Source organism: Artibeus jamaicensis, unplaced genomic scaffold (assembly GCF_021234435.1).
Source record: "Artibeus jamaicensis isolate MK-2021 breed Jamaican fruit bat unplaced genomic scaffold, CSHL_Jam_final contig_3126, whole genome shotgun sequence".
Classification (NCBI taxonomy): domain Eukaryota; kingdom Metazoa; phylum Chordata; class Mammalia; order Chiroptera; family Phyllostomidae; genus Artibeus; species Artibeus jamaicensis.
In genome coordinates this window covers 11,293,415-11,310,415 of record NW_026521723.1, presented here as the reverse complement: position 1 = coordinate 11,310,415, position 17,001 = coordinate 11,293,415, and the positions used below count along the sequence as shown (strand labels likewise).

General features: G+C 37.4%; 1 protein-coding gene across 3 annotated transcripts in view; it reads right to left on the bottom strand.

The window, feature by feature from the left end:
• GRAMD1C (GRAM domain containing 1C) overlaps positions 1-17,001 on the bottom strand; it is a 106,497-nt gene that overhangs the window by 22,312 nt on the left and 67,184 nt on the right. For all 3 annotated transcript variants that reach the window (XM_037136881.2, XM_037136880.2, XM_037136884.2), the window contains 4 exons: positions 12,819-12,937; positions 9,489-9,621; positions 6,422-6,584; positions 1,613-1,750 (listed from right to left, as the gene is read on the bottom strand). In XM_037136881.2, the coding sequence (XP_036992776.2) occupies positions 1,613-1,750; positions 6,422-6,584; positions 9,489-9,621; positions 12,819-12,937 (553 nt within the window). The remainder of the gene's footprint in view (positions 1-1,612; positions 1,751-6,421; positions 6,585-9,488; positions 9,622-12,818; positions 12,938-17,001) is intronic.

The following is a 17,001-nucleotide window of genomic DNA, read 5'->3' as shown; positions in this document are numbered from 1 at the left end:
TTTACGTTTTTTCAAAGTTAAAAAGTTGAATAAAAAAGACAACAGCTTTTGAAGCTTTTGAACTCTGAAATACAAAAGCAGTCATACAACTGCAAAGACTTAAAATAATACCTACATAAAAGCTCCCTAATTGACACAAAAAATTAAATCCAATCATAGTCATTTTAACGCTAAATTAGATTACAAATAATTGACTATGAAATTTTTTCATTAAATTCATAATATTTTTTAAAAGAGCCTTTCAAACCCATTATCAAGAAATATAACTTTGTTCAGGCCACACAGCTCAGCGGGCTAGAACACCATCCCAGTACGCCCAGGTTCAATCCCCGGTCAGGGCACACACAGGATCGACCAAGGAATGCATAAATAAGTGGAACAACAAATCGGTGTTTCTCTCTCTCCCTTCCTCTTTTTTTCTAATAATCAATAAATTAAAAGGGAAATATAACTTTGATTATCAGGTAACTAATACAAAAGACAGCATAATCATGTGCAATTATAAGCAGATTATCTCTTTTGGAGAAAACCTGAGTGGTTCTAGGTTTAAATAGCAATATGACTATAACTGTTCAGATTTAGAATTAGCCAGAAGCCTTTGGTTCCCAAAGCCACTTACACCATCAGATAGCACATATACTCATCCATACTGAAGCAGATGTGAAATCAGACACTAAATGCAGCTGTGATGCAACAAACAAACTTCATTTAGGGATAAAATGCTAGTTCCTCGTGGACCTTTTCAGTATAAAAATAGTAGTGCATCGTCTTAGAAAAATTAAGAGAAATAATGTCTCCAGCTCTTCTGAAATACCAAGTTCCAACAGGTAGACATGAATAATAAGAAAACACAAAATAGATTCAGAACAGATATAATAAGCTAAGTGAAAAAGAAGACATACACCTCAGATAGCCCATTTTTTTAAATTGAAAGAACAGAAAACAATGATTATTTTTTTAAACTATGGAATTCTTAATATATTCTTTGTATAATATAATACAAAACTCAGCTAATAGCTATCAGTTAGAAAATGCTACTCTACTATGAATAATAAACAATTATTTTTTTGTACCTAGCATTGGTGGATATATGGGCTTTTTTTTTTTTTTTTAGTTTTGCGGCATTGTAAATAATGCTGCTGTGAATAATAGTACATGTCACTCAGAGCACACATGTACCCATCTCTGAAGGATATATGCCTAATAGCAGAGTTGTTTGGTCAGAGAGAATAGGTATGATCAGCTTTAGTAGATTCTGCCAGGCCATATTGCTGAGTGACTGTACCTATTTACACTCCATTAGCATCCAGGTGTTCCACGCTACACCCTTTTAAAACAGGCTTCAACCCAACTGAACTGCTACATTAATTAATACATTGAATTTTAGTTTTCAAAGGGTCTTAATTATAGGTAGAATCTGACTAACTGAATAACTTGTTTAGATGTGAATTTAATCAAACCACTTAAATACTAGTTCATATATCACCAAAATAAAATCAGAACTTGTCTAATTTTTCTCCTTGACCACATAAATACATTTATACAAACTCAACCCTCTAAAGATAATAAAATCCTCCCAAGTTTATCATTATATAAGAACACAAGCACCAACCTATTATGTTCCTAGAATTGGTAAATCTCTGCATAAAGCGTGAACTGGTGAAGAGCAATTCAAACATTTTCTCAGCACTGATGTGAAAAACACGATTGATATAAAGTCTTCCATGAAGATCTTTCTCAGAAATATTTTCTGGGGGAAAAAGAACACAATCAAAGGGAAGAAACCAAAAAAACAGATAATTTCAAGGTTTTGTTTTGTTTGTTTGCTTTTGGTACAATACAAAATAGCTTTTAAATGTGATTACAGTGATCAGCACATTCAGGGCATATTAAACCTCTAAACTGGTTTTATATGCATATATATGATGTATACCCATACATAAGAGTATATTGTTAAACTATAATGATAAATATTTTCACTGATCATAATGAAATATAATGATCAATATTTCAGTTGTCAATACTCAAAATATTTAATTTGAGTAATATCAAATTTCCATAATATATCACTCAAAAGAATATTTCAGGTGACGAGGGCGAGACTGAGATGCAGAGTGGGATCTGCCACAGCACACAGCAGGCCCTATTTCTGAGCGCTCATGCATCCAGTAAACATGAAGTCACAAATGGCTCTAACATCTGCTGCACTCACCAACTTGCTAGCCACTGACTCCTCCAAGCCAAGTATCATTGTATTCACAATTGTTTCTTTTTTTTTAAATTTATTTTTTTAAATTGATTATGCTGTTACAGTTGTTCTATTCCCCCCTTCATTCCCCTCCACCCTGCCCCCCCATCCCCACCATTACCCCCCTTTAGTTTATGTCCATGTGTCTCAAGTCTCAAAATTGTTTCTTAATATCACCCATTGAACAAAGAAACCCTTCTGAAAAGTATACTTCAAAGCCAAATAATGTCCAATAGAATATTACATTTTTCTGGAAACCTGATAATGCCTCTTCCTTTGCTGCTACTGGCAGCAAAGGAAGAAGCAGAATCTGCTCACCTCTCCACATATTCCTAGGGAATATTATGTAAAATAGCCCATGTTTGTATGGTGCTTACTATGTGTCAAGCATTGTGCTAAGCACCTTATAAGTATATACTCTTCTTATTCTTAGCAATCCTGTGAGACACATGGTGTCATCATCATTTCCATCATGTAGATGAACAAACTGAGGCACTGAGAGACTCCACAAAGCTCCCCAGCTAATGAATGAACTGGAATTTGACTTCACTCTAGCTCCAAAGCACACAAACTTATCCTCTATTTTATACTTCCAGGAGTTTAACTTAGAAGAATCAAAAAGAAAAGACAGCTAGATATAGCTGTCTTAGCTGTGCATTTTTATCCAGGCTCCTAGATATAGGTAAAGCACAGGAAACAGAGGAAAGCAATTCAAAATTTCAGTGATTTCAGGACAGGGGTTATTTATTATTTCAAGGATTACATCCCATCAATACAGAATGGAATAGCGTGACCAAAGCTCCCCACATGTCAGAAATCAAGCTCTAAGAATTATCTATTTAGAGCACCTGTTGATGTTATGCCACAGGAAGCAGTCTGGGAAATAAAAGACAGGTCTAAGAATCAGAAAAACTCTTCCAGCTCTGCCTTCATTCCAACCATTGTTTTTTCTCTCATTAACTGATTTGTGTCTTTCTTTGATACTTTGATATTAACTACTTTGATACAGGTACATGGAACTTAGAGATATCAAGTAAATATTGATTTGTCTTCTTCCTGCTAGACTATTTCATGGCCTTTTTTTCTCTGTCTTGCCCCAGAGGTCTAGTGGTCCTCACATTTATTAATTAATAAGCATCAACTGATATTCTGATTCTTGTTTCTCTCTACATGGCTTTGCCTCTCATTCATCTTGCTCTGCCAGCTGTAGATCATGGATTCCAATTTTGCTGTTCTTATACACTCCTCCCCTGGCTTAATTTCCACCTAATTTAGCTTACATTCTCTGCAGAAGTCACTTTGGTTTGGAAACCCTGTCGCACCAAGTTCTTACCCCGGTTATACAAAACTGAATTTAACTTTTATCATACAACACAGGGCAGGTGTCTCATGCCGTGAGCTAGTTTGTCAGCTTCCACTCTCGCCTCTTACCTCCTGGGGCAGATGTTTCACATACTATCCATGGCATGACAAAGCAGGGTGGGAGAAAGAAGGAAATCGTGACAGCAACAGAAGTGTTAGATCCTTGAAAACACAACCACAATTTCCTTGTACTTGTGGATGTGAATACATTGTATCAACTCATCTCCACATGTGAGGAAACTCCCAGTCCCTTCTCAGATGCTCTGAACTCCTCCCCAAAATGGGCAAATAGCACAGGAAGTCTATCAGCAACAACCCTTGAGAGCAGCAATCTTCAACCTTTTCTACCTCATGACACACATAAATAATTACTAAAATTGTGTAGCACACCAAAAATATTTTTTTTCCTGATCTGACAAAAAAAGGAATAATTTGATTCATTCACGATGGATAGCTATTGTTGTGCTGGCTGTTGTCATTTTTTTAAATTTGACAACCTAGAGGAAAAGAGGTCAGGTATTGTGAGTTTTAAAAATTCTCACAGCACAGTAGCTGAAAATCGCTGCTCTGGAGAAACAAAGTTCTGTAGCTTTTTCTGTGAATTATTATATATCAAAGTTTTAAGTTAGTAATATGGTTTAACAGATTAAAACACAATGCTTAGTTATTTTGTTCAGCAGCTAGAATCCTAGAATCCATTTCCAGAAGTACAGAGATGTCCCTAAAAAGGTACTTATCACTCCTGATGGGTTCTAAACTGCTTAGTGTGGATTAAGAGCATTAAAAAAGGAGCCAGTCAAAGCGGATTCTTGGCTTTCCATATCCGGGTTCTGGTTAAACTCCACATCAGAGGGACTGTGCTAGAAGTTATTTCAGGGGTCCCTCCATGAGGTATTTCATGATGCTCTGCTCTGTTGATTCCTATCAAGTCTGCATGGATCTAAAAGGAGCCTCTATAACAAAATAGTCCAGTGCCTCCCTCCCAAAGATTATAGGCTTTATGTGGTAGAAAAGAAATCCTGTCCTTTTCTAACTCAACCTGCTCACTACAGTAGATCAAAATACTATTATTTTAAATAAAGCAAGGTGTGATTTTTAAAGTAATCTGCCATCTGCCTAGCTGCCTCTAAATCCCTGCACACATTTCCAAATTTCTTAGTGTGGTTGGTTTACTCCTCTTGACCTTTCCCATCATCTCCCCAGTTCATGGACTTAGGCATCTTCATCACCTCACAAGTTTCAGAAATAAAAAACAGGTTCATTCTAAAACCCTCTTAATACATTTTATAAGCCCGAGATTTTGTAACTTGCTTAGGGAAAGCAATAGGAGTACTTGACTTGTTACTGAATGATCATCTAATAAGAAAAACAAAAGTCATCCCATACACCTTAAAGAAAACCAGCACAAATGGAAAGTCACACAGAAGGTCTGAAAGTCACAGGGAAGGTCTCCCTGCTCTAAAGCCAAACAGGATCTTTAAAGGGGCACCAGCAAGGAGCAAATGTGATGAGAGCTCCATGCAGCACAGCATCTACAGCACTGGGTTTTTTTCTTTACCTCTAGATAAGCATTTACAGCTTATATGAGTTTTAATGTTACCCTTTAGATAACTTATCATTAATGTTAACTTTATAGGAACTCGATAAGGAAACTAAATACTTTCGAAGCACCATTCTTATAAATGAGCAGGTAAGTAAAAGAATCCTTGCTTGGCGTCACTTACTGATTTGGCCACTGGGTGCCAGAGTAGGTCTTCCTAAAGTCAGAGGTTCAGACAGGCGGGCGATAACTAACTCACACCCATTGTCCACCAAAGCGTGGTGACAACATTAGGGGCCTAGTCACTTACAGGACTCAATCCATTTAAAAAACTTCCTCTCGACTAATTTTTCAAAAGCACTCAACAACCGTCTTCTTAAAGCAATCTATGATTTCTAGGAAATAGTAGATTTTTATTTGTTTTTAAGAGCATGAATTTAGTTTTATTAAAGTTATTTCAGTGTTCCCAAACCAAGGTCTAATCTGATTTGGATTGGGTTTTCATGGATTTGGTCTTGGTTGATTAAATTTGGATTTGATTTGAGATTTGGGCTTGATTTGAACTGGATTTAGATTTGACTGGGATTGAGTTTGACTTTTCATGGGTCTGGTTTTCCTGCTAGTGAAGACTTCAGGGGCTCTCACAGCAGGTCCCACCCACTGTGATGTCCCCAGTACTGTTCTGGGCACTGATGGCAGGAGAGCAGGTACAGAAAAAATCCAGACGCTGTTCCAGTTCCTGACACTTGAAAAGCAGTCACTACCTGGAATCTGTCCTAACATCTCCCTAATCCACTGGCTTACAGTTTTTTAAAAAATTCCTTAAAATGCCAACTTAATAAGTATGACAAGCCCCAGGTTATTGGTACTAACTTAGAGAAAGTAGAGAGAACATGATTTACTACAGTTTGTTGAAGCAGTTGCTATGTTTCTTTTATTTTTGGTGGTTAAAAGAAAGTATAATTATAATGTTACAAATTTTATTAAGATTTGCTTTTTTGTTGCTGCTCCAACTCCATTGACTTAGGGTTTGGAATTTTAAAAGCTAAATGTGATGGAGATTTTCAAAATCAAGGCTTCTGGGAAGTGGGAATGAGTTAGATTTAGCAGCTTCTTCCCTCTGTATTTTATTAACTTCCATCCCTTTTTTGTTCTTTATTGAGTGAGACTGTATCTAAAGCAACTAATTCCAATTTATACCCAACTAATACAAAGATTAACATTAAAAGTCATAACTGAAATTTCATTAAAATTTATAAAAAATTCTTTACCTTCATCAACAGAATCTGAAGTGCTGCTCTTGTCCAGAGAAAGATACTCATTTTTATTCAAGTCCAGTGATTTTGATGGTGCTCTACTTAACCTCTTTTCTGAGGTTAGTAAAGGACTCTTTTTGATCTGTTTCTCACTTTGGGCTTCCTCTTTCCCTAACTCCTAAAAGGCAAACAATCCAGTTAAAAAAAAAACAAAACAGATTCTAGGCTTAATTTTACAGTGAGATCTTTAATAATAAAGACACCGAAATACTACTCTTTAAAAATTGTGTTTGTTATGTTTGCATCACATTTGCAATTCAGTCCATAAAAAACTGGTAAACAATATACATCATTCTAGAGCCATCTTCTTAAACAGAAATTAACAATAAACTTATAAAGAACATCATATAAAAGGAACTCACAGAGAATTAACACCACGTGAATCACTTTAAGCAGAAGGGAAAGAAGGCAGAGGGCAAAATAATTCAGTTCTTTGGGGTCGGAAAGGAGAGGAGTAAAAACCCAGCTAGTTTCCCCAGACAATACCTGCCCCATCATCTCAAAGAAGAAAACTCACCCATCTCTCAAGACCAGTAACTAAAGGGAAAAGAGAAAGAAAACAGAGAGATAAAAGTCACATAAGAGTACAGTGGGGGACAGAGGATTAAAAGGGAAAATTTATTTCACTGCAAACTCACAGCACAATGGTCCTTGCTGTGAAGGGACTAAGGGACTGGGCATTAAAATATATTCACTATATGAAGCTATCTACATTTTCTGGGGATGATTTAATAAAGATATGTATTTCTTATTAGCCATTAAAGTATAAATGCTAACAGTACAAAATGCTGATGCTGTTAGTATTCAAGGTGAATAGTACTATAATTAGGCTTATTAGAACAGTGTAAAAAATATAAACTATACAGCAAAGTACTTTCTTGCATTGCCTGTGTGTAAGCAGATGAAAGAGAGCAAAAAGCATAGATACCATCCTTATACTTCCTGCCCAGGAGACCTTGGAGCACACTGCACAGCAGAAGCACCAAGGAGGACACAGGTTTCCACTGGGCACTCAGAAAGCAGAATACCAACTGGGATTAGGATACAATTTATTAAAGGAGTAGCCTATCCTGGTCAGAATACTGATTCTTCAAGCTTAGGTTACTGCTAAAAATCAAGATTTGATTTATTTGGGAGTTCCACACTACAAGGCAACATGCTTATTTAGTTGACCCAGCTTGTCTTTAACGGATGTTAAGCAGAGTAAATTTCCACACATATTTCTTCTGTTGTTCTAATTAAGACATGGTTCCTATAAGAAAGAATATAGACAGATACTTATAGGGAAAGTAACAGTCACTATCTTTAAGTGGTTAGCATCTAGACAACTTTTATTTCTTTGTATACTTTTCTATATGTCCTAAATTTTTACAGAGAATTAGTTTTATAACTTAACAAAATATATTTTTTTGTCTTAGAAAAATATTATTTCTGACATCATGTTATTTCTAACTTTTTTGGAAGTAAAAATGAAATAAAGTGACATGATATTTGTTGACATCTGAGAATCTCGCCATACTGCTCTTAAATGCAAAAGGTAAAAAAGAAACACAAAACTTCTATATTGTATTCCTAACCTGCAGACATCTATACTAAATATCATTGAATGTATAACCAATCCTAAAACATTAAACTGTCCCTTTGCATTCCATTCCCTTTCCTTAGAGAAAAAAATGACTACCTTTAGGGACAAAACTACAAGCAAGAACCAACCAGTTAACGATTCCAAGTGGAGGTACAGGAGACATTGTTAAGGAAGCTGTAGGAAAGACTCAAATCTAGTAGTTCTGAGAATCCAGTCTTCAAAGTCAGACTTTTGTAAAGGATGAGGAGACCGCAAAAGATTCCCTTGTCCTGTTACCTCCCCAAAATTGAGTAGTGTGGTTTTCTCAGTGAACACACACAAAGAAAATACCATCTAGAATCACCTCCCTTGTACCAGTAGGAAGTCCCTCAAGGTCACATAAATACGGTCTGTTTCAATGTTTTCCAAATGTTTATTCATAGGAGATGCTGGGAGCTCCGTGGGAGAAGGCAGAAAAGGTCCATTGCTGGCCACACACAGATTCACCATCAATTATAACACTTATGGTTACTGAACACTTAATGTGTGTCGGTGACTATTCAAAGTACTTTCACATATATTAATTCATGCAATCTTTATAAATATCCCTATGGGATATTATTATCCTCATCTTCTAGGAATTGAGAGAACAAAGGCACAGAAAAGTTAAATAATTAAGTTAACTTAAAGTTCTATAGCAAATGGCAGAGGTAGGATTCGAAGCCGATGGTCTGCTCTAAATGGAGAATCCAGGGTTTACCTCAACCTTGCATCCCCAATCAGAACAGAAGCTCTACAGCAGTTGCAAGCTTAGCACTCAGACCTGGTCTCTAAACACCATTCTTCATAAAGAGCTTCGGCTCATTAGGAAAATGGCTGACACTAGATGTAGGACATAAAGTACACAAAATGTGCCTGGGCATGTTCTTGTACCAGAAAGAAAGGAAGCCATCGGAAATTACCGATAACTTCGAAAGGACAAAGAAGCCAATCTGAGAGGTCTCAGAAGGGGCCATCTGAGCACTAAAAAAATAAAAAGACTCCGAGTGATAGGAACGCATTGAAATTTTTCAAAAACCAGTGGGCTTTTAATGATACTTGAAAAAATAAAGGAAGGAACTAACTACGAAACCCAGTAACTAACTGGGTGCGCCTGCTTCAGCAGTCAGCCTAGAAGCTTCTACTGTTACTTGAGCCTGCTGCACAGGGTTCTCATCTCCCCTTTCAAAACAGATTCCATCACACACACTCCCTACTTGGGGAAAAACTTCTGCTAACTATGAATTTCTCCGTCTTAACCTCTGCTACTCAGAGACTTGAAACTCTTCTCCCAAAATAAAGGAGCAGCTTGACGTCTTAGTTTTAAACATGCTGTATACTGTATTCTTATTTGATCTTGTGTTCTGATTAACACATGGCAGCATCAGTTATATTTTAAAAAGGGCGTCACACACTAACCACTTTTGGTAGATTTCCATCAACTGACTCTGTTTCTGAAACCCGATTAACTGATTCACGGGTAAAACTGATAGACTTGGATGATTTTTCATCTCTCTCCCCACAGTCATCCACGCTGCTTCTTTCTGGACTTCTGTAAGAAACACACCATTATGGAAACATAAACAAGGTCACACAATTAAGTGATTTAATCTCTTCACAGAAGTCCTTTCTATTATAAAGCATTTTGACAATAAATGGGTTTTTTAAAAAATATTTTATTTATTTATTTTTAGAGAGAAGGGAAGGAGAGAGTGGGAGAGAAACATCAATGTGTGGTTGCCTCTCCTGTGTCCCCTGCTGGAGACCTGGCCTGCAACCCAGCCATGTGCCTTTACTGGGAATCAAACCAGCAACCCTTTGCTTCACAGGCTCGTGCTCAATCCATTGAGCTACACCAGCCAGGGCACAAATGGTTTTTTGTAATGTAACAAATAAGCCTCTACTTACAACATGCCATTTTTTTAAATCATGTGCAAATTGGCTGATTTGCACAGCCAATTTGAAAGTAAGATAATGCTAATATGCGATTTTATAAATTTCAGTAACCATTATAAAATTAACCAAGTACAAGTGGCCATAACTAATAAAGTGAACGTTGCTTGTTTAAATTTCAGTTATGGACACGACAGTGCTTTGAAAGGTGCAGGGTGGATGTTTGAGTTGGGTGCTGGTCAGCACCAGAAGGCAGTGTAAGACCTCCTTCCCTCCGATTCAGTCCCAGCTGAGATGGTGAATCCTCCCCAAAATGGAAGCCCCTGATGTCTGAGCACAGAGCCCATCAACCAGTCCACGCCCCACTTGATATTTCTAAGACAAAGGTTTAAGGAACAGCTTTCCAATGGTCATCAGGACAAGACTAGAATAAATGTCCTGGGGCCTGCTTTTTTTTTTCTCTCAGGGAGCAAAGAGAAAGGGAAATCTATTAAATATTAAAGGAGCACAACCGATCTAATTTCCAGTGCTTGGCCTTATTAAGAAATTGTTATTCTGTGTAATCTCTGCAACATATACACTTAAAGCTCTTCTAAAATAAAGTAGCAGCCTGACCTTTTAAGTCATATTATCCTGAGGAAGGAACAGAAATGCCAAAGGGCCTTTCAGCTCTGTTCTCTTCCATCCAAATAATACCTAGGTCTGCTACCAAGTCACTTTTGGCCAGGTGGGCAGGGCTCAGAGGGAACCAAAGGAAAAAAAATGGCTCCTTGCAACTAACCCACAAGCCATGTGTCTGAACTTGAGGATTTTAAGGATAGAGTTGGGTTGGGAAGAAATAAAGAAAAAAGGAGGAGGGAGTGAAGGAGAAATTGAAAATGAAGAGGATGGTGGAAAAGCTGAGGAAATAAAGGTTAGAAACAAAACAAACTTCTTTCACAGACTGATAGAATGGGAAAAGGAGTAGAAGGTGGAATGAGGATCCTGCCACAACTTTTCTTAGAAAGCACTCAATCACCAAGAAAACAGCATCTTTTCTGGTGACCTCAAGCTGCTTCATACCTTAGAGTGTATAAAGCAGCTAGTCAAAAATATTTATCTTTTTTTTCATCAAAGGCTGGAAATTTTTTCAGTTGGCAGGGGCCTTGGAGATCATCTGGTTTAACTGACTCATTTCACAGATGAGTAAACTGAGGATAAGAAAGTCTACATGATTTGCGTGAGGTTGCTCAGCTGCTTGGTGTCAGAGTCCAGACTAGAATCCAGATTTTCTTTACCACCATCCAAGCCTCTTTGCATTGTACCAGTTGCTTTTCTACCCAACTCCAGTACCTAAAAGAAGCTAATAAACTGGACAAGGAAAGCAGTGCAATAAAAATTTTTAACTTTACAGAAAACTAATAAAAATATGCACATGTAACCATGTAAAAAAGGCTGTAAAATACTGATGCTTAACTAAACATTATAAATAGGATCAGCATAACTAAGAAATTAGATAGTATAAAAATTCTGCAGACATATCAAGACTTTTGAAAGATTTCAATTTTAAGATTTGCTACAGAATTTTTAATAACTTTTATTAAGTTATAATTTACATACCATAAAATTCACTCCATTTAAAGTGTATAATACAGTTGTTTACTGAGTTGTGCAACAATCACCACTATCCAAGTTTAGAACATTTCGTCACCCCTAACGAAACCCTGTACCCACCAGCAGTCACTCTCATTCTCTCTGCCAAGCCCCTGGCAACTACTAATCTACTTTCTGTCTCTGGATTTACTGACTCTGGACTCCGTTTTATATAAATGGACTCATACAATATGTGGTCGTTTGTGACTGGCTTCTTTCATTTAGCATAATGTTTGCTTTAAATTTTTAATATATTGTCTTCACCTGTTTTTACTGCTATGCCCTCAATTATCATTACACAAAATGCACTTTTACTTGTACAAGTTAATAAAAATATCCACTCTTCCATATGAATTCCCATATTGATCAGTCAAGAACAGTATCACTCTACTCTGAATTTATCACATTATCTATTGCTTAACTTGGCTCTTTTCATTTTCAAACTTGTATTATAATTATTTGCATTCCCTACAGTACTACAAGCTCCTTTCATTAATGTATTCGATATTTGTTGAGTGCCAACTACATCTCAAGCACTATGCTAGGATATCCTTGAGGAAAAGTTGCAGTATCTGCATATCCCTCAAAATACCTATCAGCTGCCCTAGCTGGTGTGGTTCAGTGGATTGAGTGCCCAACCTACAAACTGAAAGGTCACTGGTTCAATTCCCAGTCTGGGAATATGCCTGGGTTGCAGACCAGGTCCCCAGCTGGGGGTATGCGAGAGGCAACCAGCGAATGTTTCTCTGGCACACTGATGTTTCTCTTCCTCTCTTTCTCCCTCTCTTCTCATCTTGCTAAATAGATAGATAGATAGATAGATAGATAGATAGATAGATAGATAGACAGATAGATAGATAAAACCTTTTTTAAAGTTTATATATAAAATGTTTTAAAAATTAAAAAAATATCTACCAGCTAATTTACTTTATTGTTACCAATAAGCATAGAGATTTCACTAAGTACTTCTCCAGATCCTTAATTTAGAAAATTTATAAAACCATGCTTTAAACAAATCCTATTTGACACAGTTACAGAGACATATTTCCTTATATGTCTTGTATTTGCTTACTGATTTAGTAAACTATTTGCTATCCATCAGGGAGAATGGAGGCAAATTTCACCCAAGAGTAAATTAATAGAAGTTCTGAATTAGTAAAGGTTACAATAATTCTGCTTTGAATAATAATGAAGAAGTCTTGACATTTCAAAACACTGCTGTACCTTGGCTGCACATTTTCCTCAATCGACAGGGACAAGCTTTCCATCTCTTCAGCATTTAAACCTAGTTCAGTGCCATAGTTCTGCTGGAGCAGCTGCCAGAATTCCTGTCTGGTCAAGCGCTAAAATGACACAAAAAATAAGACAGTATAATACCCTGATTCAAACTTGTATTTTGAAGTACTGAATAAAAATGACCTGTTGTGCAGCTACTAGATATATAACTTGGTAGTTCTGTGACCTTAATACACATCAATTTTCCATACCTAGAGAAATATGGGTTAACAAAACTTACCTGGCAGAGTCCATGCTGGGAATAAAGTACATGAATATATGATAACTACTGTAAATCGAAGGAAGGATGTTTAAAATTTTCTTTTTATAAAATGATGTGTTCATGGTTTCCAGCAATTACTAATCTGCAATTTGAATTCTGCAATCCAACCAGTCTACCACGATCACCGAATCAGCTCTCAGAGTTCTAATCATCAAACAGAACCCATCCTCTGAATCCATAATATATATCTGCATATTTTAAGCATTTTAAAAAACTTACATAGCAGTAAAGTCTAAATTATATATATATATTTTTAAATAGAAAATGTAAGGGGTTGGAATTTAGAATATTTTTTAATTTATTTTTTAGATTTTATTTATTTATCTTTAGAGGGAGGGGAAGGGAGGGAGAAAGAGGGAGAGAAACATCAATTGGTTGCCTCATTCACACCACCCACCAGGACCCAGCCCACAACCCAGACATGTGCCCTCATGGGGAAGAGAACTGATGATCTATTGGCTGGCAGAACAATGCCCAACTCACTGAACCACACCAGCCAGGGCTTGATTTATTTTTAAGGTAGCCCATCTCATTCTTTCATCGTAGCTAACATATCAGTATTGAAATAATTTAATACAAAAAACTCACATAGCAAAACAAAAACAAAAATAGTGTGATACCTAATGGTCTCATTTCTAGAAACATTTCTAATGGTTAATCACATGATTAAGCAAGGCAGAGGGAGGCAACACTTGAAGCAACTGTTGGCAAGATTCTCTCTCTCTTATTTATACAATAGATATTTACTTAGAACTTCTCAAATGTAATTTACTCCACTAGATGCTAAGGAGGATAAAATGCTCTCGAACAGCTTACAATATAGTTGAAAAAACCCAGGAGACTTTTATGCCAATTAAATGTGACAAGCTATATTATTATGTACTTAAGTCCCAGTGGAATCAACACTGTAATACTACTGTGGGTTTGGCTGATCAGAGAAGGCTTCACATTGGAGAAAGGTCTTGAAATGAAAGGTCCATTGAAATGAAAGGAGGACATGAATGGGGGGAATGGAGAAATGAGAAAATTTTGGAAAAGAAAAACCAACATACAAATATGGAATAAATACATGATGAACCTAATACTTGTTTTGAAGTCAGTGAAGAGTTTATCAGTCTACTGGAGTAAAAATTTTAAGTTGGGAAGTAGTAGGAATAAATATAGAGACTTAATGGAGCCAAAACATAGAGATGCCTTCAATTCTTCCCCAGTATTACCTATGGCAAATACCACTTCCCTGTTTTATAAAAAATATATTTTATTGATTATGCTATTACACTTGTCCTGACTTCTCTGCCCTTTTATCCCCTCCACCTAGCACCCCTCACCTCCTCAGGCAATTCCCCTCACTATTGTACATGTCCATGGGTCATGTATATAAGTTCTTTGGGTACTCCATTTCCTCTACTGTACTTTACATCCCCATGGCTATTAGGTAACTAACTATTTGTACTTAATTCCCTCATCTCTTCACACTTTCTACCTCCCACCTCCCATCTGGCAACCATTGAAATGCTCTCAGTATCCAGATTCTGTCCGTTCTTGTTTGCTTAGATTCAATTGTTGAAATATATGTTTTTTTGCCATCTAATTGATCATAGTTTTGATCTTCTACTCTTCCTGAAATAAGTCCTTTTAACATTTCTTATAATAATGGTTTTGTGATGATGAACTCCTTTAGTTTTTCTTGTCTGGGAAGCTCTTTATCTGCCCTTTGATTCTAAATGATGTCTTTGCTGGATAGAGGAACCTTCACTGTAGGTCCCTGCTTTTCATGACTTTGAATATTTCTTGCCAATCCCTCCTAGTCTTAAAGTTTCTTTTGAGAAAGAAATCAGCTGACAGTTTTATGATGTGTCCTGGAGTGGGCCTCTTTGTATCCATGGTTTTCTTTTTTAATTGATTATGCCATTACATTTGTTCTATTTCCCCCTTCATTCCCCTCCTCCCTGCAAACCCTCCCCCACTGTTCCCCCCCTTTAGTTTATGACCACATGTCTCAAGTTCTTTAGATTCTATATTTCCCATACTATTCCTGCCCTCCCCTTATTTATTTTCTGCCTACCATCTATGCTACTTATTTTCTGTATCTTCTCCCCCCTTCTCCTCCCACTCCCTTGTTGCTAACCCTCCATGTGATCTTCATTTCTATGGTTCTGCTCCTGGATCTAGCTGTCCTTTTAGTTTGCTTTCGTTTTAGGTGTGGTTGTTTTAGATGTGAGTAACTGTGAGTTTGCTGTCCTTTCACTGTTGCTATTTTTTATCTTCTTTTTCTTAGATAAGTCCCTTTAACATTTCATATAATAAGGGCTTGGTGATGAGGAACTCCTTGAAATTGACCTTATCTGAGAAGCACTTTATCTACCCTTCCATTCTAAATGAAAGTTTTGCTGGACAGAGCAATCTTGGTTGTAGGTCTTTGGATTTCATGATTTAGAATATCTCTTTCCAGCCCCTTCTTGCCTGTAAGGTCTCTTTTGAGAAATCCGCTGACACTCTGATGGGAACTCCTTTGTAGATAACTGTCTTCTTTTCTCTTGCTTCTTTTAAGATTCTCTCCTTCTCTTTAATCTTGGGTAATGCAATTATGGTGGGCCTTGGTGTGTTCCTCTTTGGGTCCACCTTCTCTGGGACTCTCTGGACTTCTTGGAAGTCTATTTCCTTTGTCAGACCGGGGAAGTTCTCCTTCATTATTTGTTCAAATAAGTTGTCCACTCGTGCCTGTTCCTCTTCCCCTTCTGGTACCCCTATAATTCGGATGTTGGAACGTTTAAAGATGTCCTGGAGGTTCCTAAGACTCTCCTCGTTTTTTTTGAATTCTTTTTTTAACTTTTGTTTTTTTTAAATTCTTGTTTCTTCATATTTTTCTGTTTGGTCATGTTTTTCTTCCTTCTGGTCCACTCCATTGATTTTAGTCCCATTTTCCTTTCCATCACTATGGGTTTCCTGTGCATTTCCCTTCATTTCAATTAGTTTAGCCTTCATTTGTTTCTCTAATTTGTGACTAAAATCAACCAGTTCTGTAAGCATCCTGATCACCAGAGTTTTGAATTGTGCATGTGAAAGTTTGGCTATTTCTTGGTCACTTAGAGTTATGGGCTCTGGGGCTTTGAGTTCTTCTTGAGCGATGTTTTGATCTGTTTGCACCCCTCATGCATGAGGAGCGGAGCCCCAGGTGTTCACCAGGGCAGGGCCTCCCAGGTTGCTGGGATGTGACACTGTATGTGGGGGCAGGGTCAAAGGGTGACAATAGATATCCCCTCTGCTGCTTCCTGCCACTGGGGCCTGTGTGGTCTGTCTCACTGCTCGCTCCTTCGCTGGTTTATCTGAGAGTGAATGTGTGACCGAGGTCAGCCAGCTGCCTTGAGCCTTCACTGGGTCTGTCCATCGCAACCCCTGCCTGGGATCTGCCAACCGCTGCCCACACGCCTGGGTCAGTCTGGTCGAGTTTTCCTGTGCAACCCCACTGTGCCAGCCACTGGCTCTGCCCCTCTTACTGGTCTGGCTGAAGGGTTCGTTGTTGTCAGACTTCCATATAGTTCAACTTTCCATGTTTTGGCTGCATTTTTTGTTACTAAAACTTTATTGTCTTTAAACTTGGTTGTGCAAGAAGGCGCAATGTTTCCACCTATGCCTCCATCTTGGCAGAAGTCCCTGCATCCATCTTTTTTGAGACTCTCTGTGCTTCCTGGACTTGATGTGTATTTCCTTCACCAAATTAAAGAATTTTTCTTTTTATTATTTTTTCAGACAGATATCTGATTTCTTGCTCTTCCTCTTCTCCTTCTGGTACCCCTGCGAGGTGAATGCTGAACTTCTTGAAGTTGTCCCAGAGGCTATTTATACTAT